This window comes from Calypte anna, chromosome 2, assembly GCF_003957555.1.
Source record: "Calypte anna isolate BGI_N300 chromosome 2, bCalAnn1_v1.p, whole genome shotgun sequence".
In the NCBI taxonomy this organism is placed as follows: domain Eukaryota; kingdom Metazoa; phylum Chordata; class Aves; order Apodiformes; family Trochilidae; genus Calypte; species Calypte anna.
Genome location: NC_044245.1, coordinates 108524646 through 108548146, shown reverse-complemented (window position 1 = coordinate 108548146; position 23501 = coordinate 108524646). Strand labels below are relative to the sequence as shown.

Below are 23501 nucleotides of genomic sequence, written 5' to 3'. Positions count from 1 at the left end.
AGGTATATAAGTCCTTACTATGTAGCTGTGAGTCCCTCCACAGATGTTTTATTTATAGGCTGTTTCAGATGGTTTGATGAGGAATAAGCTCTTGGCAAGATTTCTTATAATTTGTTCTCAGCGGTATTGACCTTACAATAGATGTATAAAGAAAGACACCAGCCATTTGGGCATGCTTTGTAAGGCTTGGAGTGATATCTCAGGGTGAACAAGCACAAACTGTCAAAATTAATTTTATTCTGTCACCTTGACCATTTCGATACTTGGTCTTCTCTTTTAGAAAGCATTAGAAAAGTAATATTTTCATTGACCTTCCTCTTTCTGCTTTGTCTTACTTCAGTAAGCTGTTTAAAGTTATAGTTCGCAAACTTTTTAGAATAATATACAAGGATAAGGAGTACTGCCAACTATAAATACAATACTTCAAGTCATCACCCTACAAATAGATGCCAAGTATAATATTTACTACCGTAAGAATCCCCTGATTCCAGGTCAGATAAGAAAGTCATTTATTGTGAATAGTATGAGCGACAGCTAGTGTCTCCTCTGTGTGCAGAACTATTTGTGCAGATTCAATAGCCTACACAGTAGTTTTATTTGATGTTAGATTTTATTGTAGTTGAGAAGTGAGCTTATTACATCGTTACGAGCAGAGGATAAAGATTCCCAGATGTAAGTTTATGTCAATAGCAGAGTCCGCAATATCTGTGCATTCATTTCATTGCATGTAAGTTTATTAAAGACATGAAACCATTTCTCAAGGACAGGATTCACATATAATTTTTAAAGATTTCCATAGATAAAAAAAAAGGCAAAAGTACTCCAGAACAAATTAATATCAACTCCGTCTCTCTATCTCAACATGAGAATTAGGTTAAATAAACAGGTCTCAAACTGTACCAGGCTAGCTGGGGAAAAGCTGCATGGCATCCCTAACAGTGCTGAGCTGGACTGTTGGTCTCTTCCAGCAAGCCACACAGCATCTATCTATCTATCTATCTATCTATCTATCTATCTATCTATCTGTGTTTCTCCTCTGTGGCATTGCAGAAGGAAAGAGGTAGTGCCTCCGGTAACTGTCTCAGAAAATATTATACCCTAAAAGCTTTATAAATCAAACTGAAGTACTTTGGCAGGGCTTAACGTTATTAAGTGAATTGGGAACAAGATTAATTTAGTCTTGTTTCTTCATTCACATGTCAAAAGTGAATCATCCTTGAGATCTGTGAATGTATCTGAATTTACCATGTATAAATATTCACTGAATAGTCTGAGTGGAGTGAAGAATTTTTACAGGAAGGATGGTTCACAAACTGTGTGCCACAACTGTTTGTTATTCATAATTCCTGGCATGTGATGATCACATTGCCTCCACTCTCTGACTGATAACTGAAGCATTTTAACAGCAAAATGATGGGGAGAAAACAACTTCTGAAGTTCATAAATATTGTCAGGCACTTTCAGTACCTGACTATTTCTAAAAAACTTTTGGCATAGCCCTAAGAACTGTAGCGTATCAATTTCATGAAATTATTTTGCTTATACCTGTGTTGGTCTCTATTTTCAATAGTGAACCTGCTCCACTCAAAATTTTAGATAGTGCTCAAGCGTGTTTAGAAGGGTACTGAAATTGTCAAATGTGACAATTAAGTACTGCTTGCACTCATATGGAATAACAAACTTTTTTATAGAGTCACCCCAGATGCCAGAGTGCTAAAATACATCAGTATGTCTCTGAAAGTGTGTTCAGAACAGCTTACAAACTAAATTAGTGAATCTGTAGTCTGCACTGACTTGTTTATGTTAACTGCGTGGAAACGAATGGCATTTTTACAACTGATTTCTGTGGGACTTCCTGCAGTGGTGCTGTACAGGAAGATAAATAGGAAATGGTGCTTGGTACCTCTAAAAGAGCAGTGTATTGGAAGGGAGCCTTTACATTTTAATTGGGACAGCAGTATGCCAAACTCAAACTTTATGATTTCTTGGCGCAAATCCTCTAGATTAATTAGAAAAGCATCTGTGCTTCAATATTTAAGTTTAGAATAAGGTCTCATTTTCTTCCTCTTGGCATACTAAAAAATGAGAAGGGAATCTTACAAAGTCTGTGTAGATGATGTGAGGGAGTAGCCTTAACAATATACAAAGAAGAGTGAGATTGTTGTTTAGCTGGTAGGTTTTATGCTTTTTTCAAGTGCCGAACTTGTGTACGATGTAACATTGATGGGCTGTGTTCCTTGCCAGCATAATTGTAGATAGATCTACACTGGCAAAAGAAGAAGACCTGGCTGATATATATAAAATGAAATCTTATATATAAAAGAACTTCAAATCATATCTGGAGCATAACAGCACTGACATAAAATTACACCAGACATAATGAATACTTAATACGATGTTTATCATCTCAGCTAGTTCCTCGGTTCCCAGGGAAGTTTACAAACATGGAGAACTCCGAGACCCGTGATCTGGGAGATAGTTCCCTCAGAAAGGCAGGATATGTGACCCAAGGCCTGGCCAGGTTGGTTGCTCATCAGGAGCACAGGTGACTACAGAGGTGGGAGAGAGAACATTGCTTGGTACCAAGGAAAGCAGTAGCGCCCAAGCAGATCCATCCTCATCTTGCATTCTGGGTCCTCTGCCAGGCTCCATAGCAGGTGGGGTGAAATGTGCTGATGTGATGAATTGGTTAAGCAGTCAGGAGGAAGCACAGAGCATCTGCATCTCTCTGTCCTGAAGAACTCATTTGTGTGCAGGCATTCCATACTGAAAGGAGAACTGTAGTGGCCAGAGTGGAGACAGGGACAGACAGGAGAGAAATCTTCAGAAGAATACATTTGGTGGTGGATTGGGAAAGGCATTGAACAAGTGCTCAGCTTTTTGTGCCTTTGCAGAGCTGCATTTCCTGATTTAAACTGTTGAGCTGTATCTAAAATGTGAATTCAACTGCTGAGGGGTCTGTCAGAGGTGGGAGTAGCTGGGGAAAGCTGTGGCTACAGTAGGAGCATAATGCAACAGGCTCAAGCTGTTAGGACAGCTCTTTATAATTCAGTGTAAACCATGGGAAAAAAATAGCCTTATTACATTTTTCAAGAAACTCAAATAATCTGTTGTGAGGCTGAAGATGGAAACATCACTGCCTCCTCTCAGGCCTAGCAAAGGGTAGGCCAGATTTAGTGATCAAGGCATATATTTCAGAGTAGATTTTATTTTCCCTTAATATTTTTATGGAGATGTTAGATTTTCATTCATTGAAACAATAGGCTGCGATAATAAGTGCCTTGCCTTTGTGTTTTATATCTGAACAAAATTGCCTGAAGCAAAACACATCATCTATTGCAGAACTGTTTGTGGAAGCCAACTTAAAACACCTTAGGTTCCACGTGCTTATTCTACTTGAATATTTTTACCCGTGAAGGGTGATTTAATATCTGCCTGTTGAATCCATGTAGCTGCTATGCAAAGCCTTGAAATGTCTACAGCAGTGAACTTGAGTTGTGAGTGAGGGTTACAATGTCTGAGCAGGAGAAATGGGTCAGTTAATTAAATTCCCAACCCATGAATGAAAAAAGAGAGCAGTGCTGATGAACTGGAAGAGAAGCAGGCTTGTAAAACGTGTGCCATGGGAAAGTAGCTTGAGGCAAGGCTCTGATCAGGTAAGGAGTACATAAATACATAACATGTGATGCACAACAGGAGTCTGTTAGGTGTGGGGCAATATCTGAGGTCCTGTGCTTCATCCAGCTGTTGCACTAATAAATGTTTCTTGGTTCGGGACCAAGCCTCCCTCTTTCTGGTCACCCTAAAAGAAACTCTACAGATTGTGGAACATGAGGTGAGATTTTCCTCCTCACAAAACAAGAATGTTTTTGAGAGTCCTCTCTGAGCATCACAGTGAACGTATTTTCCTAAGGGAAGAATTTTTGACAGGTCACAGTGTGCAATAATGTTGTCATCTTCCAGTACAACTTCCCTGATCAAACAAGGTTAAAGCAGGTTTGGGGCCTGACTGGTTTCCCTCCAAGGCAGACCTTGCACTCAGGGGAGCAGAAGAATATGAGGTTTGTGGAGGGCCTTAGCACACTTAATTGTTTGCATCCACACTGCTGCTGTCTGCATTGTGAAACAGCCAGCTCCCATGTACTTTTACCCTATGGGCTTGTTCTGTTTTTTTTGCAAAGGGTGAGTGTTGAGTGTCCTGGCACTGGTCCCATGAGCAGGTGCTCCCCATCACTTCCCTTGCAGAGAGCAGCTTCTGATACACGAGATGGAGGGAAGGCGGGAAGGCAGGAAGGCAGGAAGGCAGGAAGGCAGGAAGGCAGGAAGGCAGGAAGGCAGGAAGGCAGGAAGGAAGGAAGGAAGGAAGGAAGGAAGGAAGGAAGGAAGGAAGGAAGGAAGGAAAAGGGAGCTGTGAAGCACAAGCTTAGCACAAAAGGGAACAGTGTTCTCCTCAGTACAGCAGGGTAGCCAGTTCTTGATAAAACTCCTAGCAGTAATCTATCTCTTTTTCTGTGTCAACCTTCTATTCTGACCTCTTGCAGAGGACTTTCCTTGGCTGGTTTGCCCTCCTGTCATCGAGAAACCAGTTTCTGCCACCTGGTTTGATGGCTGTGGGCCCAGGACAGATTACCATCTTCACTTTCTCCCCCTGTCTCTCTCGTTTTGGAAGTCTTCCTTGGATCATCTTCCCGCTGCCTTGCCCTCCGTAATTAAGAAAAATATACACATAAAACAAAAATTCCCTCTATTCTGACACGTTGTATCTTCCAGACTACACACTACACCCTCCATATTAATGCTTTAGGGGTTAATAGGTTCCCTTGCAAAATTTCAGTCCTTCTCACACTTGTCTTTCCTGCTTTACCATATGTGCCCTAAAATCTGCCTTTCAATATAGAGCTTGTTAATTTTCCAAACAAAAATGTAGCTCTGAAAGCTACATTATCACATCATCCTGTACTTAAATCATCTGAATGTTGGAGAGCATAAAGACTTTGCCTGTTTTCTCTGCCTGCAGTGATGCAACAGGAACACAATACACTTTTCCTGGACAATTAGAGCATTCATCACTTAGCTCTGATGTATATCACATTGCATGCTCAGGCACTGGATTACTTGCCTTGTAGCAGTTGTGATCTTCATGGGATCCAGTAAGCAGCATGTAGATGATTACAGATCTTTGTTGTTGGATGGGTTGATGTCGGATTCTATTATCTTGTAGACTTCTTGTGAATGGCAAAATAAAATCATGGAACGTTTGACTCTGAAACTACTGAAGTCAACTACCTGATTTTCCTCAGACTTTAAATGAAATATGTATAGGTGTACGTGGACTATATTGTTGGGTGGTGTTCTGCATCTTATCCTGTGACTCTTGGGCTAAAACAAACCCTATATGATTTTGGCACTCTTTGCTTAATGCTCCAGCTTTCTAGTTTCTTCTTAATTGATATTTTTTCCCTTCAAAATGTCAATAGCATTCAGCTGTAATGCTATGCCTACTACCTAGTACCTAAAAACCAGTCTCCTAGAGTCTGATTATTTTGTGATCTGTCCATGATACATAATATGTCTTGATACATGATAACAAATTTGTACAAGTAACAGAATATATTCTAATATATATAATATATATACAATTTATAATAATATATTACACATAACATAATATACAATATACTATATAGTAGCATATATAGTCATTATAATATGTAATATGTAAACCAATATATATAATATATAGTACATACTAATAGATATAGTATATATAAGATATATACTAATATTCAATACAGGCACTAGTAAGAATAAAGAATCATATAAGGATACTACAAAAGCATCATATTAGAAAAAATGTACTTCTATTGTTTTAAAAGCAATCCAAGTACTTTTATCAGTAAGTATTATTTATAAAAATATACATATTTATATACATATATTTGTGTAGTAAGTTAGCAGTGATTGTTCTTTGATTGGTATAAGCATATGCATGATCTGTCTTCTTAAGCATGCAAAAAGTATAGTGTATGGATGTAAATAATCCAATATCCCCCACTTATCTGGCTCCCTTTTTTTCTTAAAATGTAGAAGGGTGTGGATTTGTTTGGGGTAATTTTTTGTTGTTTTGTTTTTTTGGGTGTGAAATTGCAGTAAAAAACCTCTTATTGCAGCACATCATGAACAAGATGGTCTGGCTATATTTTTTTGTTAGCCTTGAGAAGAGAGCAGAGCTGCTGAAGGCAGTGAGAACATACAGCATCAATGAGTACTGAGTCATTAGGGCTTTCTTTGAGAGAGAGTAGAGGATAGAAACAAATTTTCCTGATAAAATCAGACCACTGTCGCAGGTATTTCTCAATAATTAGAAGGTGTCGTAGGTTTCCAGGTTGTGCTCTAAAATACATGCAAGCCAGGTCCATATCCATCAGTCCAACCCTCTGCAAAAGCTAGCAAGGTCTGCTGAAGGGTGAAATAGAGGATATTGTGTTCAGCCTTGTGCACATTTGCTTAGAGAGCTTCCCGGCCACAGCTGGTACTATGCCAGAAGGTTGGGACCATGGCCAGAGGGAGCAAGTGGCTCTTTGCATCTTGTAAAGTAGCTGTGCCCCTTTTAAATGAGAAAGGCAAACAGGAGTCTGCACTGCTGGGGGCATGAGGTTTGGGGTTGGTTTTGGTTTTGGTTTTTTGTAAGCTTTGTGATGCTGAAATTCAGAAAGAGGATTTTGTGTATGTTCAAGGAGTGAGAATAAGGAAAGCTGTGGGCTGTGTCCTCTATGTATCTCTTAACATGATAACCACTGTGTTATACCAACTTATTCAGGTTGGAGTCTTGGGCTGTAAGTGATTGATTGAGATTACAAACGAAGCAAGGGAGGAAGTTGGTGGAAACTGGTCTTATTTAGGAAAGGGCATCCTTAAAACTGTGTTGCAGTGGGAGGTTGGAGACACAAGCATCTGCTCTGTGGACAAATTTAGTTATAAAACCCAGTTCCCTTAGTTGGTGGAGCATACCTACCAAATCTGGAACCTATCTCACTTGTTTTCCATGGAGGATTTTCATCTACTTTGAGAAACACCGGAATTTTGACAGAATTGCTTGATTAGAATAAATGGAGCATTCCTATTAATTGCAGGAAACCAATGAATTCATTGTTAAGCTCCATTAATTTCAATACAGTGCTAAATGTATTAAATGATATGACAGAGGTTTCTATGTATGTGTATTTACCAATTTTGTTAATACTAAATTCTCAATGATTTTACATGCTTTTTTTAGATTCCATAAAGCATGAGTTTAACCAATGTTTTCATATTTAAAAAGGTAAATGAGCGTCTGTTCTGAGGCAAAAAACCCACAACAATAATGTAAAAATATTTTTTGTGGAAGGAACTCCCATTCAGAAGTGGCTTCATACAGTACCTGCATTTTCAGATAAATTGTTTCAGGCCCAGAGAAAAACTGTCACAGGACAAATTTTGTTTTTATACAAGTCTTCTTCTCACTCTCAAATAAGATTTCAGTTATATAGGAAAACAACAACAAACAGCCTAAACAACATTACCATGAACAGGGTGATACAGTTAGCGTTGTTATTTTACGGTTCATAATTTCCTGTGTACTTCCGTGACTCGTGTCACATCAACAAATACTAACTGCAACTCCATCTATTTTTCAAAAAACTGTCACTGATCGAGTTGGTCCATAGAGTTTTAGAAAACAGAAGTTTCAACACAGGGCAGATTTGTGACAAGGGAAGGCGAGTGGAAGAGAGTTATAGCAGGCCATTCCAGCTTTAACATTCTTTTGAAGAGCATGAGTGATTTACAAAGTATTTAATCCCATTTACAGTTTGTAAAAGAAAGGTATCTTTTCATAGAATCATAGAATGCATTGGGTTGGAAGGGACCTTAAAGATCATCTAGTTTCAATGCCCCTGTAATAACAGGGACACCTTGTAGACCAAGTTGCTTAGAGCCCCATCCATCCTGGTATTGAACACTTCTGGGGATGGGGCATCCTCAGCTTCTCTGGGCAACCTGTGCTAGTGTCTCATCAGGTTCAGAGTACAGAATTTCTTCCTAATGTCTAATCTAAATCTGCACTCTTCCAGTTTGAAACCATTCCCCCTTGTCCTGTTGCCACATGTTCTTATAAAAATGCAGTGTCCTTTCTGCATCCACATTTTCATACCCCACCTCAATCTTCCTGCACTTCCTACAAGCAATTAGATCTTTCCCTGCCTTGTAACCTATTCTTTCTTGCACAACACAAATCGAGCTCTCTTCACTGCTTCAAGTCACCTGCTTTAGCCTCCACCATGGTTTGCCAAAGAGTCCTCTCCTTTTTCTCAGCAGCTTTTTTGAACTGTGGAGGGGAAATCCAGGCATATCATCCTGGATGCTGTCTTATCAGCACTCAGTAGAGAGGGATAATAACTTTTCTAGATCTACTGGCTGTACACTTGATGTAGCCAGTATGAGATTTGCTTCCTCTGTGATCACAGAGTGTGCTGTGTTGGCTCATTTTCAGCTTGGCAGCAACTGCCTCCTCCAGGCCCTTTACAGAAAGGCAAAAATGTCTATAAAGACAGGTGCATCCTTGGGGAGGGAAGGGGGAACACAATCTTGAAAAACAGCAATACCTGCTTCCTCCTCTCTCCTTTAAAAAAAGGAGTAGTAATTCCCTCTGCTGCTTCCTTGTGGTTGGGGGTTGAATGATAATGTTGAAAGGAGGAAGCATCCAAAATCTGAGAACGTGCTTTTATTGTGCTTCCTGGTGTTATAAGATAATATGCCTTATTTGGAAATATAATTATCAGTTCTGTTAAATCATTTTCAATCAGCTTATAGAATAATGCCTGTATTTTGTCCTTCATTTCAGATTTCAGAGACCTATGCCTTCCTACCGAGAGAAGCGGTGACACGGTTTCTAATGAGCTGCTCAGAGTGCCAGAAAAGAATGCATTTAAACCCAGATGGAGCGGATCATAAAGGTAGTTTTAGTGTTAAATAGTGGGATGTAAAGTAATTTTATTTCTAGCAACCATTTATATTTTCCTAGCTTAAGTGAGGGTTCATAAAAATTTGGTAGAGTGGAACAGTTCAATAAATCAGATCATCTAATTTGCTTAATCTGGAAGGTAGTGAATCTTCTGCTTTTTTTTTTAAGAATGGAGTGTAATACTGTGTGCACCCTCAATAGAAAGATGGTTTTATCTGGAGGAAATAACTTATTTTGCTATGAAAATGTTTATATGGGGGCTTGAACATAAGGAATAGATAGGGTGCATATGTGGTAGTAATTTAGGATAGAACTCATCACTTTTCAGTGATTTTCATTTTTCTTTGGGAAACTCCCATCTGTACAGCCTACAAGCAACTGAAAATGCCAAAGTTAGAACTAAAATGATGTAACTCTCTGACTTAGACTGCAGAGTAGGCGAAGTGGCCTTCACAAGTAACATAGAATGAATTATAAATATTTTTATTGCAGATAATGGAAAACCTCCAACTTTGGTGACCAGTATGATTGATTACAACATGCCAATTACTATGGCCTATATGAAACACATGAAACTGCAGCTACTAAATTCACAGCAAGATGAGGTAAAACCTTAACTCTCTTAAATTTGTCTTTTTGTTCTCCTCTGTTTGGAGGCGCTTGTCTTTGTGGTAGCCAGGAAACTGAACTGAAGATGAATCTTGATTCCATCTGTGTCATTTCATTGCTAAAACAGAGACACTGAAACCAAACAAAGGCTGTGTGCAAGTAATCAGGTTTCAGAGAGTGTGTCACGACTTACCACCCTTCCATGGTCAGGGGTAATATGCTATACTGTTTAAAATGATGTGAAGGTGCCCTTTTACCATCTGGACCAGTGGAAAGGTTAAGGAGGGCAGCACATTCACCCAAGACAGTGCTGTGCTCAGCAGTGTCTTTCATTGTGTGCTTCTTGAAAGCAATACCATCAACAGCTGAAATGAATGCCATGATGTTCTCAAGGTTAGCAGCCAGGATGCAACACATTATAGTGATAGATAGAAGCTCTGGCAACATCAGTTGAAATCTTTTAAGAGTAGGGGCTGCTTTTAGAATTTTGAGACAAAAGCTGGAAAAAAGGAAGGGAGGTAGGCTGAGGATCAATTTTCTTCATAGAGAATTTCAGTTGAACTACATTTATTTATTCTCAAAAATTATTTTCTTTCTATGATTTATTCAGAGTTTTTGCAGATTTTTAGAAGTGTTTCATCAATTGAATGGCACCTACTAAATTATTGGTACTACATACTATTGGTGCTACTCATTTTGCTAGAAATGTGTTAATTTTCCATTTACCTGCCAAATATTTAGAAGCCCTGCTATGTGCCAACCAAAAAGCAATCCTACATGCTGTGTCCTTCTGCCTGACTAGAGGATTTTTTTTTAATAAAGAAAACCCTCAATAACAACCTTAGGAGCTGGATATGTCAAAGACTCTGGCCAACTCCTGACTTCTGTGGAGTCAGCTACATTTAGTTTCGTAATAAGTAGATATGGGCTATTGGTGAAGATTTATGAATTATTCAGCACCCCATAGGATAGGGATTTTATTACTCTTCCAGAAAATCATGATCCTTTTTTCACATTTGCTTTTTATTTTCAATTTTTGAGGGTGTGGGGAGAGATCTTTGGGTTTTTTGTGCACAAATACAGCCTGGTTGTCTTCACCTCTGATTGAGTCTCCCCACAGTGTGCTTCCCTTTTTCAAGAATCTGGCAGCAGGGCTTGAAGGAGCAGGAGAGAAGAGGCTTTATCTCTGCATTAGAAGTTAAAGGACTCATTGTTTTTCCTACTCCTTCCCTTTAAGAATTATTGTTCCCACAACAGGGTCAAGCACTCATGCTGGATTAGGGCCACCTGACACATTGCTTTACAGTCTGTATGTTTTGGTGTAGTCTGGTCTGATGACTAAAATTTTTTTAAACCCATTTTTTCATCTAGATGAACCATTGGCAATGATAGGGTGGCAGCAAGAACCACCATTGCTGGGTCCCTTCCTGCCTGGCTTGGTTTTGCAGAGCTCTCATGTTGTTGTGTCTGAAATGTTCGCAGCACTGGATTTATGAAGGGTAATCTTTGGTATGTTTTAGAAATAATGTGTTTGCCAGGGCAGAGTAGACACAAGGGAAGTTCTTAAGGTAATCTTTACACCTTTTCTCAAAGCAGAGCTTTGCTAAGAATTCCTTTTTTTTCTCTGGGCTGTACAATTGTTGCTCTCTGAACAAAATGGCAGTGAAAATGTTGTACTACAAAGCAGGAGGATTTCTGGTGCATACATTGAAACTATTTCATGTACTTAGAAACATGCTTGGGTTGGTAAGAAGGCTCTGTTTCCAAGGTTTCATCAATCATATCTGTATTCCCGTGGAGGGGGTGGAATTGAAATAGGAGTCAACTTGGATATCACAACCAGCTAGCACAGTGACTGAAAGCCTCCTGATTCTCCCATCCTCAATTCATCATTTTAAGCTAAGATTATCAGTGAAAAGGAAGAACAGGAGAGCTCATCACTGTGTGGGGAACTCACAGCTGTGCTGCAGCTGGTACAGAGATGCCAGTGGCTCCCAGCTCTTCTCCCCATGCCTGGGTGTCCACACAGGTTCAGATAAATGGTTGTCCAGTTCAGGGACAGAGGTGTAGGTACTCTGCAGAGTGCCACAGGTAAACACAGTCATCCCATGTGCAGTTTCTTATCCCTATACCAATGTTGGGTAGCCAGAGCTCCCTTTCTGGGAGCTCATACAGGTTTCCCAACCTCACAAATGGAAAATGTAATTTACTGCTTTGCTGTTTCTTGAAGGGATCAATGAGAAATACCACTGTGCCTTAACAGAGGCACAGCCTTCCAGAAGGTCTGGGGGAGTCTGTGCTCTTTGAGAAAGAACTGTGTGTTTCCCCAAGACCTCAGTGTGTGCCTTGCCCCTGTCTGTCCAAGGCAGGAAGCTAGTGGGCACCATACCCTGTGGCTCTTATGAAAGGGCATAGTTTGGGTGTTTGCTGCTGCTGTGTCACGGTTTAACACTGGCCCGGCAATTAAACAGAGTAACAGATTCTCTCTATTAATCTCTCTCTCCTCCCTGATAAAGAAAGGAGAGAGAATAAGGGAGAGAGATTTATGGGTTGGAAACTAAACTACACAGCTTTAATGAAACAGTAATGATAAATAGGAAAAATTACTAAATATATACAAATACACAGGAAAATTGATCCCACGTTCCTTCCCCACTTTTCCCCCAGTAACTCTCACGTCACTACCAAGGCTGCAGGGCAGCCCTGGGAAAGTCCAGGCTGGACTCCTGGAGTCGGCAGCAGTCGGGAGCTGGAGGCAGGAACACACAGATATGGGCTGGCATGGATCAGGTCCACAGGCAGAGGAATGGATGGAATCCTCCCAGGATGGCGAAGCAAAACAGGGAACGGGTGAAGAAAGGGAAGCAGGAAAGGCAGGAGGGGCAGGAAGCCGGAAGCTGGAAGCTGTCTTGACCCTTGTGATCCCTCAAATTTATACTGAGTATGATGTGTATGGGATGGAATACTCTATTTGGTCAATTCTGGCATCTATCTTGTCTGTTCCTCCCCAAAGGAGGGCTGCAGATGGGACCTCTTTATTCCTTCTGGAAGGTAAAATGTTCCTCAGAACTGAGCAGTGTCCTTGGCTCTGCATACCAGTCTCTGGCTGTAACTATAAACATCAAGTGTTATCAGTCCCAGAAGCAGACACTGTCTGAGAAACTTGCTGTTAATTACAAGAGACTTAGCTGAAAGCAAAAGTACAAGACAGGAAATCACCTTTATCCTGGCCCAAACCAGGACATGCTGTAACTGGGGTGCTCCCACTTATCTGGGCCAGGTGATTAGGTGCCCACTAGCAAAGCCCTCACTCCTCCATTTCATTTTTAAAAAGAACTTGGATAAGAAGACACATTTCTTTCTTTACTTGTCATTGTCCTGCTGTGACTATGCAGGACTGCATTGCCTTGTGTGTTGTCCCACTCTCACTCATGAATGGCATTTGGCAATATTTCTTTCCTGTTCAGCAAGAGTTGTGACTATGGGGAATGGCCCTTCCAAAAATAAGAGACACACCCATGCAAGCTGGGGACATCACTAAGACCCACAAGAGGAATTGATTTAAGGGTTAAGTGCTAAGAAAGAAGAAAGCAGCTCTCTCAGCATCTGTAGAAATCAGGTCACAACAAATACACAGTTAATCATATTCTGAACATTGCTATTTTTCTAAATAATTTCTGTTGAGCAATCCAGAAAAAATATTCAGAATCCTGTTAAAATTAGTTTTTGTTTCTTAAAAAATATTGTATTAATTGGAAAAGCATTTTAAAGTAATTGTTAAGGAATACAAAGTTATCTGACTTATTTTTCTGTATGTTCTTTAAATGAGTTTTCTTCATAACAGGAGTAATTATGTCAGAAAAGTTGTTTCTAAAAATGTATCACCATAGATTTATGTGCTGCTCCAGGAGCTTACAGGGCAAAAACTGGGGATACTTAATTTTTAATTCATGAATGCACGCATGAACTTTAGTGAGACTCAAAAAAGTAAATTTAGACAGATATGAGAACATTTGCTGGACTAGGCCCAAAACTGTTTTGCTTTTCTAACAGGGAACAAAATATTTGATCAGGACTTTTTCTTTGTGGCCTCTGCTATCGTCCCTTGTAATTAGATTTGGTGGATAAACAGTATTAAAGATGTATGAGGTAGAATAAATTTGAAATTATTCTCATATAATTCTATTACTTTGGATTGCCATTTCCTGTCATTTGAGCTCATGCTCAGAATTTTTATAAGCTTTATCATTTTAACAGATGCTTTAAACACAGTAGCAGTGTAAGGGTCACATGTCAAGAGTGTTTGGACATAGAGTCTTATTAGACCCCACCACCATGAAGTTACCAGCCTCATATGGGAAAGGTAGAGGATTCAGGCAGGGAATGCAAAAAAATACTCTCAACTAAATTTGAATAACAAGGACTTGGTATGGGGTCTCTGGTTACTAGCCCTCTTCTGCAAAATAACTATGGAAACAATTATGTGTGATAATGAAGTATCCTTGTAGTTGAACAAATTGTATTTGTCAGATTATCATATCTCATAAATGCTGTGTTTTGCTTGCTCTTCTGTATGTGCTCTGCTTATTTGCTTATATACACAAAGGTTTAGCATTGCACCAGGTGTGAGGGAGAGGAATGGGGATGAGTGAACTGCGCATAAGATGGGAAGAGCATATAATGGTTTCTGACACCTCTCTGCAACTTTCCATTTGCAGGATGAAAGCTCTATAGAGAGTGATGAGTTTGATATGAGTGATTCAACTAGGATGTCAGCTGTGAACTCTGACCTCAGTTCAAACCTGGAAGAGAGAATGCAAAGTCCTCAGAACCTCCAGGGCCAGCAGGATGGTAAGGCTCTCATTTCATACAGAAAATGTGGTATTGCCTTCTCTTTTTCCCATTCTGTGCCTTCATTTAGTACTTGCTGTATCCTCTTCTTCATAGTGTGTTTCATTAGGTAATTTGAAATACATATTCCCTGTGTCTCAGCATGAAGAGGATAAGGTTGGGGTTTTCTTGAGGGTAATTTATTTGTTGTTGGGGTTTTCTTGAGGGTAATTTATTCGTTGCTTAGGCAACAGGTGAGTGCTTAGGCCACTATATATTAAGTATTACTATTTTACTATTTTTATATATGTAGTGTACTCATACACAGGTATAAAAGGAAATTAAACTCAAACCTTTTTCAGGCAACCCAAGAGGTTGAGAAAGTTGTTTTTACTGGTTGAAAAGAGTGAGAGGGGTATGACAGAAACATGGTTATTTGGGAGCTAAGAGTTGGGGTGTAATATTCAGAAGAAAGGATGAAAAAGAAGAACTCCAATAGGGAAATATAAGTACAAGAAGAGAAAACAGAAAGAGTAGAATTTTAAATCTGAATGTTAATTATTTCTAGGTTAGTTACAACACAAAGCTAATTTGCTGGTGAAGCAGCTGGAAGTTTTACTTTCACAGAAGATGCATAGATCTGTACTCTTTGACTCCAGCCCCTTTTAGAAAATGAGTTATCTGGGCCTGGTTTGTAGTTAACTTTCTCCTTGGCTGTGAAGTGCACACAAAGCCTGTGGCAGTGACTCCTGGGTGGCACAGGAGTGTGGAACACCCAAGTGCAGGTCTCATCTATTGTTAGTTACTTTGTAATTCCCTGATCATGTATGCCAGTTCAGATGTGCTTCTTATATCTCCCTTGAATGCTAAATATATGGAATTCCATGGTGAAGCTGTATTCTTTCTACTTTATACATCATGGTCAGTTGCTAGCTAGTAAATTATTTGAGTGGGAAGAGATGTGCTGCATGGTGGCTGATAGGATCTGGTGACAGGTAAGAATGTCTGCTGTGCTGCAGGAGGAGGATATCTATGGTAATTTTGCAGGCCAGATTCTAACCATAGCTGCCTTTTGTCTGAGTGTCCTGAAGCTATCACAACATTTGTGCAAATATTGACTTAGTTTCTATTTACACATGTTCACTAAGGGAGCAGTTCTGATACACAAGATGTAGGGAAAGGCAGTTCACTTCCCTGTTTAAGTTTGACTTTTCAGGACTAATATAATAAGTTGGAGTTTTCAGGGATCTTTTGGAAGGTGCCATTTTTATGAATCTGGGTTTCAGTGCAAAACTATTTTAGAGGTTTTTGTTTACCTATATACTCAATCTATTTTGCATGCAGATTTTCTTAATAGTTCTATTAAGAAACTGTTTCTTAATAGAGCTGTGTGCATGTGTATGTCTGGAATAAAAATTACAGCCCAGTACAGTAACCTGTGAAGAAATGCCTGTCATACATGTCTTAATACCTGCCACAACCAGATTCATGTGCCACATCTAATTATATTAGCACATAAGTTTGAATGATAAAATGCTGGAAATCTGTCACTTGCTATTTGAAATGTATGGGAAATAAACACACTGTGGTCTTTGAACTGCAGGTAGTGTGATCTTACAGGATTGCTTTAAATCTCTCAGCTTTCCTTCCCTTCCTCCCAGATTGTACTTGCTCACCTTCCTAAGGCAATCCTGTTTCTTGCTGCATCTTCTGGCTAAAGCATCTGCTGAGAGAGAGATTTGAAATAGCAGCTCTTCCTGCTCCATGGTTTTCCTGTGATAGTTGTTGTCAGGTAGCAAACCTGACTGTGGATAGCTGTAGCAACAGTGCTTTTTCAGATATTGGAGAAGAGGCAGAAAGAAGAACTGAAAGATATAGCAGAAGGGAAAGAAGGAGGGAGGGAAAGAAAAATGATAGGAAAGGGCAGGAAAAAAGAAGGTTAGAGGAAGGTAAAGAGCACAGGCATAGAGGTATGGAAGTGGAAGGAGGAACTGTGTGTATTTAATACATAATTATAACATACACACACCAAAAATATCACTTAAGCATGAGTAAGTGTGTCTAAAGTGATTCCTGCCCCCTTCCCTCAAACTATTGTACATGTCCACAGTACTTTATGTCAGCTACCACATTCAGTCTACAGAGAAAGACACTTGGCATTTGGCTCATCTGAAATGTCTTTGCTGCAATCTGACAGGTGAAAACTTGGTGCTGTGTAAGATTGGGAATGGTGTCTGTGGTGGAATGGGAGAGCACACATCCTCTGCTACCAGATGTCCTTGCTGGGAGAATTATTTGCTTGTGGGAATTACTGGGAAAACTGCTACCTAGGGTGAATTAGTGACAGCTCCAGTGAACCTTAATGTGATGTGTTGTATCACTGTGCTTACCTGGCTTTTCATATAAGGAGGCATGAGAATATTTTGGTACATTTATATGTTTTTTTTCATAGATTTGAGCTGATTTGGTACTAGGATATAAACAGAATCTGTGTACCCTAGAGGAATGCAATGGAGCTTGGTCATGTCAGTGAGGGATAGATGGAGACATCCCTTCCAGTTCAGTTTATCAGAGCATAGTGGAATGCTAATATTCTCTATTTAAAAGGAATAAGATGCTTTCATACCCTCTTCCCTTGGGGCTATACCTGCATCATATTCAGGCAGGCATTTGGCTGTGGGACTCCATTGCAGAGCTCACACTAGAAAATTTGACCCAAGGTTTCTCAGTGTCTTCCAGTCTATTACTCTGTGTTCTGTTTCTCATGGTTAAGTAATTTGAATCTAAATAGAATAAAAGCAAACATGAGAGCAGCCCACAATATCAGCTGAAATCAATAGACTTCTTCATCCAGAAATGTCATGGTAAGTAGGAAAAATGCTGGGAAGGAGGGCACAGAGAAGAAAGGTGTGTGTTTGCTCACAGTAGATGGGTGCTGGTCTGGCACAAAAGTCCTGGGCTCTGAAAGTGCACTGAGGCTCTGTAAGAGTCCTTGTGTAAGGTATATGAGATTTTAAGTGAATAGGGAATCGAGGAAGAAGTGACAAGTGGAGAGAGTTGATGAATTGTATCCATAGTACTGAAGTTGCCACAATCCTAGGGGGGACAGTTCCCACTTTAAATTAGCCTTTGTCTCCTTCTAAGTAACAGGACCTTGAGTCACACCTGCTGGTGAATGGCTGAAAATAGCATCCTGAGCACCTGCAGGGCTGCTGCAACGATGGGGGAGGAGTTGGAAAAGAGCTGCTGCTCTTCCCTGGGGAGTTACAAAAGGAAAAGCAGCTCTAATTTGCAGTCGGTTCATTCCCCAGCTGGGAACCGGGTAGGGCTATCTGGTTACCAGTGCCTCAGAGCTGCTTTCCCTAGCAGCCAGCTGGATAATGAAGCTGCAAATTGCTGGTGTGTTGCTTTCTCTTTTGCAGTCTCTCCCCTTGCTTTCCCCTATTTTCTTGCTTTGGTTCCCTTGTCCTAAGCCAAGTTCTTTGGACTGAGCCCTGTGTACCTCGTATCTGTGGGCAAAGCTCCCTCTTGAGAGCTGTCTTTAATTCTCCTTCCTCCTAAAACCACCCTGTGGAGGGGAGGAACTCTGATGCTGCTGGAGCAGACCCTTTTGTCCTTGTCTCGGACCACAGACAGCAGGCAAGGTTTGCAAAATGAGTTAGAAATAAAGGAGCATGTCTTTATTTTTTAATTAGCACTTCAACCTGTACAAAAATAGTTTTTGTAGTGAAAACCTCTATATAGGTCTGCCAAAGGGGCAACAAGAGCTTCTACCCTGAGGGGACAAGGAACTCTTATTGCCCTTTCCTGTTAGCTGGAGCCCTAGGCAGAACAGTGGAGTGTGTTTGGCTGTGGTGGCTCATTACTTACCAAGATGAGGGAAGTGTAGAGGGATGCTTTCATTAGAGAGGATTAAGAGCATGCACAATTCTAAAAGTAACATGGATTAGGTATAAATTTCATGTTGATTTTTTAAAACTATTTGTTTTGTTTTGTTTTCAGTATGTGCGCTATCAAATGAAAGTCAGGGATGACACAGATTTGACTACAAATCACTGAAAGATGCAGAATTCATTTATTTTCAGTGTTTCTCACTGTATGGAGGTACACCAAAGCATATCAATGTTTTGTCTGGATTTGGGTGGAGGGGCTATATTCTCTTCAATGTAGTTTTAGAAAAAGACAGTTACATGTTTGTGCATACTTATATAGAACTCTGTCTCACAGTCACTGCAGACTGTGCCCATAGCAGCAAGCTATGAAAAAATATGTCACAGTTCAGCCATGGACAGGGATCATGCTATCATCTTTGACTTGGAGATTACTGTTAAGATTCTCCTACTTGTGTTCTTTTTCAATTTATAGAAAATTGAGCAATAGTACTGTGATGCAACAGAAGACTATGCCTTCTAGTAATTTAGGGTCGTTCCAGTCCTCTTTCCCCATAGTGTTCAAATCACCAGGTTTTCCACAGTGTAAATGTGTGAGATGTGGTTGTTCATGTTAACTATTCTCCTTACTCATATGGCGTTTGTGGGAGGGACAGGTATTGGAGTCAGCTATCTAAATATATTTTCTACATCAAAGCTGTAGTCTTTCCTCAGTAGCTTCACCTAAACAAGTAACTTTGGCAGTGATTTGTCAAAACTGTGTTTCTGTGCAAGGGTACAGAGTTTGCTCTACTGGTGCTTGCTGTTGGTTTCTTTTTTCTAAACTGAGTCCATACCAAGTGTTTAATCTATCTTCCCACCCTCAACCAGTTTTACTATTGCACTTTCTGCTTTTATATTTATTCCACTAAAACCTCAACTCCTTGTCTTAAAATACTGACTTTTCCTTTTCCATAAAGTAATTTAAGCGAGATGTATGGGTTCAAACACCCAACTGCAGGTCAAAGTGAGGAAGATTGGTGATGGAGCCACTCTTGACAATGTTTTGGCTCTGCTCTTGATACCGAGTAAAGTGAGTGGTAAAAAAGACAACGTCAGAGCAGATGATTTCCAGCACTAAATCCCTGACAACCTTTTTGCTGCTAATTAAGAATGTTCAGTGGAAATGTGACTTTACATTAATTTACAGCATTCATAGATATTGTGCCTTTGATTTCTGTTCAAGCACTGAAAGGTTTTACAAAGACTCTTGTTTTGTATGAGGCTGAATGTAGAGAAACAAGACATCCAGGTGACTCGAGTTGCCAAAGAGTGGGTGTGAGTCCACCTGTGCCTGGTTAGGGCAGGCCCCCTATTACCAGGGGGCCAATAAAGGTGGGACACACACCCACAGAGAGGAGCTCACTCTGGTGTGAGACAATGGAGGAAGCCAGCAGCTCGTCGAGCCTCAGGAACAAGAAGAAAGGCTCTTCCCGCTACAGTTGAAGTCCACTTGCCTTCAGTAAAGGCCCACGAAAGATTAACTGAAGTGTTTGTGGAGTTTGGGTGTCTTTTAGTTAAAAGCTTTACCGATTTAGGCTTCAAAACAAAGCACCTGACATTTATGTGGTATATGGAATGCAGTAAAATTACCACATGAAGTAATAAAGATTTAATAACAATATTAAAAATAAAATTAATAGCAGTCTGCCGGTTTTCCTACACGGAACCTCATATAAATTTATAACGCCTTTTCATTTGGGGGATTTTCTGTGTCTTGACTAGTTTTATTTGCTATTTGTAGATCCCTGTTAACACAGATATAATGCTGTAAAAGTTGCCTGTTATTCTTGTGCATTATACAAGACATTGGACATGCTAAGTTAAGAAGAATTTTACTCTAAAGCGAAAGGTAATTTTAGCTTAATGGTGAGAGTTTGGACTGATTAAGAATCAAATCACTGATAGCTTATAATGAGTATAGAAAAACAATTGCTACTTCTTGTTGGTTTTGGTGAAGTGGCAGACCTTTGAGCTAGGGCTGGAATAGCTGTCTGAATTTTGTTGAATATTCAGACTTCTAGTCTTGCTGGGGTCAGTGAATCTTGCAATGTTTAGGGCAATAATCTGACTTCTTGTGACTAAGAAGAGAGGACTACAGTAACTTCCAAGCAGTGTTAGCAATACAGCACCTCATGTATCATCTTTTGTGATCTTGCTCTGGTTTCCCTGAAGAGGAAAGCTCAGCTGTATGAACAGATACTACCTTTCCCTCAGAACAGGGACAGAGGCAGCAAGAGCTGAATGAGGGCAACAACTGTGTCCCAAAGATGAGGACTGAGACAGGCTGGCAAGAAAGAATGCTTCAGCTTCTTGGCAACGTGTTCTGAGGATAAGCAAAAGTCTCCCGTCTCTATAGCTGTTGATGGGCTGCTTTTTGCAAGCACCAGCTTTGTTACTGTATAAAGCAAAAGACAATTTCTGAGGTAGTTTATGGGTTATGCTGATATATATAACGTCAAAATCACAAAGATTGGGGAGTTAGTTATAACATATTGCTCTCAGAATATTAGTATCATCTTCACCTGAGCAGAGTTAAAGTGGACCCAAGAACCTGGCATGAAATTCTGGTATTATTTTACTTCAGTGGAGCTATACCTGCGGTGATTTGTACCATCAGATTTGCTTTGATGTAGCATAATTTGCACAAACCAACATGTTTAAGGATGAGAAAAAAAGTACTGAAAACCTGAAAGACAGACAATTGTGGGCCTTCAGTTCCACTGTTCTACTGTCATTTTAAGAGCTTCTTTAGAGGTAATACTGTGACAGTGCAAAAGGCACTACCAGTGACACTGTAATGACTGTTGAGCAGCATGAGTTAGGATGTCCATGATAATGCATTGTGCTGAGCCTGGGTCAAGAGCTTGAGATGTTGGAGCAGCCACATTATAAACTTTCAGTTCTTAATGTCACTGAGGAGAGCTGGGCAGAACATTGAGCAATCGAGTATTTTAATGTAGTGGCTGCTGCTTAGACAGCCAGTATGTGCATTCTCATCAGACTGCTGAGCTGATATATGAGGCACTCCTCTTGTACAATAGATGAAATCTTCCATCAGCTCTCTAACAACTCAAATTTGGAAAGGGTAATGTACCCGTGTCTCTCCATGGAGAGCACCCCTTCCTTTGTAACTCCAGATTAATGTTGTTAAGTGGAGACATGGTTCAGACCAGAACTTCACTAACTCTGTGGGCCTGCCTAATCAGACAGGTGTCTCAAAGCAGGACTTGGGCATGAGCAGCCCTCTTGCTGACGTGTGGCAAGTTGGTTACTTTTACAATTGACTCTATTCACATGCAGAGTTACTGCATTTCACTGGTTAGTTGCAAGCATCTTGTGAGTTTGCTGTTCTAAGTGTCTCCACTCTGTTCCACTTCTGTGTGTCTCCTTTTTATAACCCGTGTTCTTTTTTTGGTATTTCTGGTTTGTTTTTTTGTGGGTGGGGTGGGTTTTTTGTTGTTTTTTGGGTGGTTTTTTTGTTTGTTTGTTTGGGGGTTTTTTGTTTGGTTTGGTTTTGGTTTTTTTGGGGTTTTTTTGTTGTTTGTTTGTTTGTTTTTATTTGTCCTATACTGTAATTCGTTTTCGAGAGTAAAATATTGTTAAACATGAATTATGCACTGAGCAGACTCTCTGCTGCAGTCTGCCTGGTCTCTTGCAACCAGGGAACAATCCCATTTCCCCCACCACCCACCCTCCCAGCTGCACAACTGTCACTTTCTATTACTCTTGCCTTGAACAATTGAGTGTGGCTTGTAATGACAATAATTGCCTCAAAATTGTTTGTCATGTTTGCCTTGTTAGCAACAAGCTCCTAACTGTTGGTTGCAATCAAGTTCTCAGCTATTACTCCATAATTACATCAGGGAATACTTGCAGCCAATAATAGCCGAGAAATTAGAATTATCTTTTCACAAGTAATGCTAAAATGCTTACAGTCCATTCACTCTATTCACAGCCATTCTTTTTTACATCAGCAGTCTAGTGGTAAGTGAAGCCTAGCCCTGTGTAAAAGGCTGGCCACAGACCTATGGTCTTCTGCACCTTCATAACAGGTCTGCAGGCTGCACTGGTATCAGACTGGTCCTCTATCAATTGATATTTCACATTGGCAATAATACTATACAACCATTCTCTCTGTTCCTTATAAAGGTACTGAAGGGAGCCAGTTTCCTTCTGGTTTCAGTATGCCAGGCCTAGGAATTAAAGATTTCTGAAACCATTGGTTTGGTTTGGGTTGATTTTCTGGGTTATTTTTTGTTACTTAGCATCTCTCAGGATTTCCCTCCCATTTTTCTATACCATCAAAATTAAGGAGAGGCATTCTGATTATAGGGATGTAGTTTTGCTTTCTGGTACAGGCACTTTACCTAGTTTATCTTTTCATATATACACTTGACTTTAGCAGGTGGTATGGGCAGAAATTGCTTGATTTAATTTAATCTATTTCTTACAGTACAGACACAGTTTTTTCCACTGTTAAAATGCATGCTAGGCATTTACTTCCTTTTTTTCCATATTATGCTTAACACAGAATAGTATAATAAAATGTTTTTATTTCAGTAAAGGGAGTGAAAAAAATGTGCTTTAAAGATAATTAAATTTAGCTGCTAATTCTTCACTGTGTTATATTTTAATTAAGAAAGCCATTTATTTTATTTAATTTTATTTTTCTGAACAGGAAATTCCCTGGAGATACTTGGCTATCTTGTGAAGGATATTTTTGCATGGAAATTTCTTTCTCATTTAGTAAAATATCTGTTATGCTGAATGGTTAAAATTAGTAGTAATTTTTTAACCAGTTTCAAATACATTGATTACAGAAAGAGAGTAGTACTTTTTCAACAATTTTTGTTCATATATGTTTCAATATACATATTTCCAGAGATCTGTGAAGTGTTTATTTCAAATATTTGACTTAATGTTTCCAAATAGGAACCATATTTGTTATTCTGAGGCAGAGGGACGTGCTGTCTCTGGCACTTCTTAATGACAGGATGGAAGAAATTGTATGGTTGTCGGGAAATGTTCAGGATGGTCTGAAATCCAATGGTGTCCTCTGAGAGTTTGTGGATGCTGATAGCCTGGTTATGGTGAGGAAGATGGGAGTGATTGCTTGGAGGTTGACTGAA

At 39.8% G+C, this 23501-nt stretch overlaps 1 protein-coding gene across 4 annotated transcripts in view; it reads left to right on the top strand.

Annotated features, from left to right (window-relative positions):
• Positions 1-23501, top strand: part of NOL4 (nucleolar protein 4) — a 190185-nt gene that overhangs the window by 36954 nt on the left and 129730 nt on the right. For all 4 annotated transcript variants that reach the window (XM_008497573.1, XM_008497572.1, XM_008497571.1 and 1 more), the window contains exons 3-5: positions 8882-8993; positions 9494-9606; positions 14329-14461. In XM_008497573.1, coding sequence (XP_008495795.1) covers positions 8882-8993; positions 9494-9606; positions 14329-14461 — 358 coding nt within the window. The remainder of the gene's footprint in view (positions 1-8881; positions 8994-9493; positions 9607-14328; positions 14462-23501) is intronic.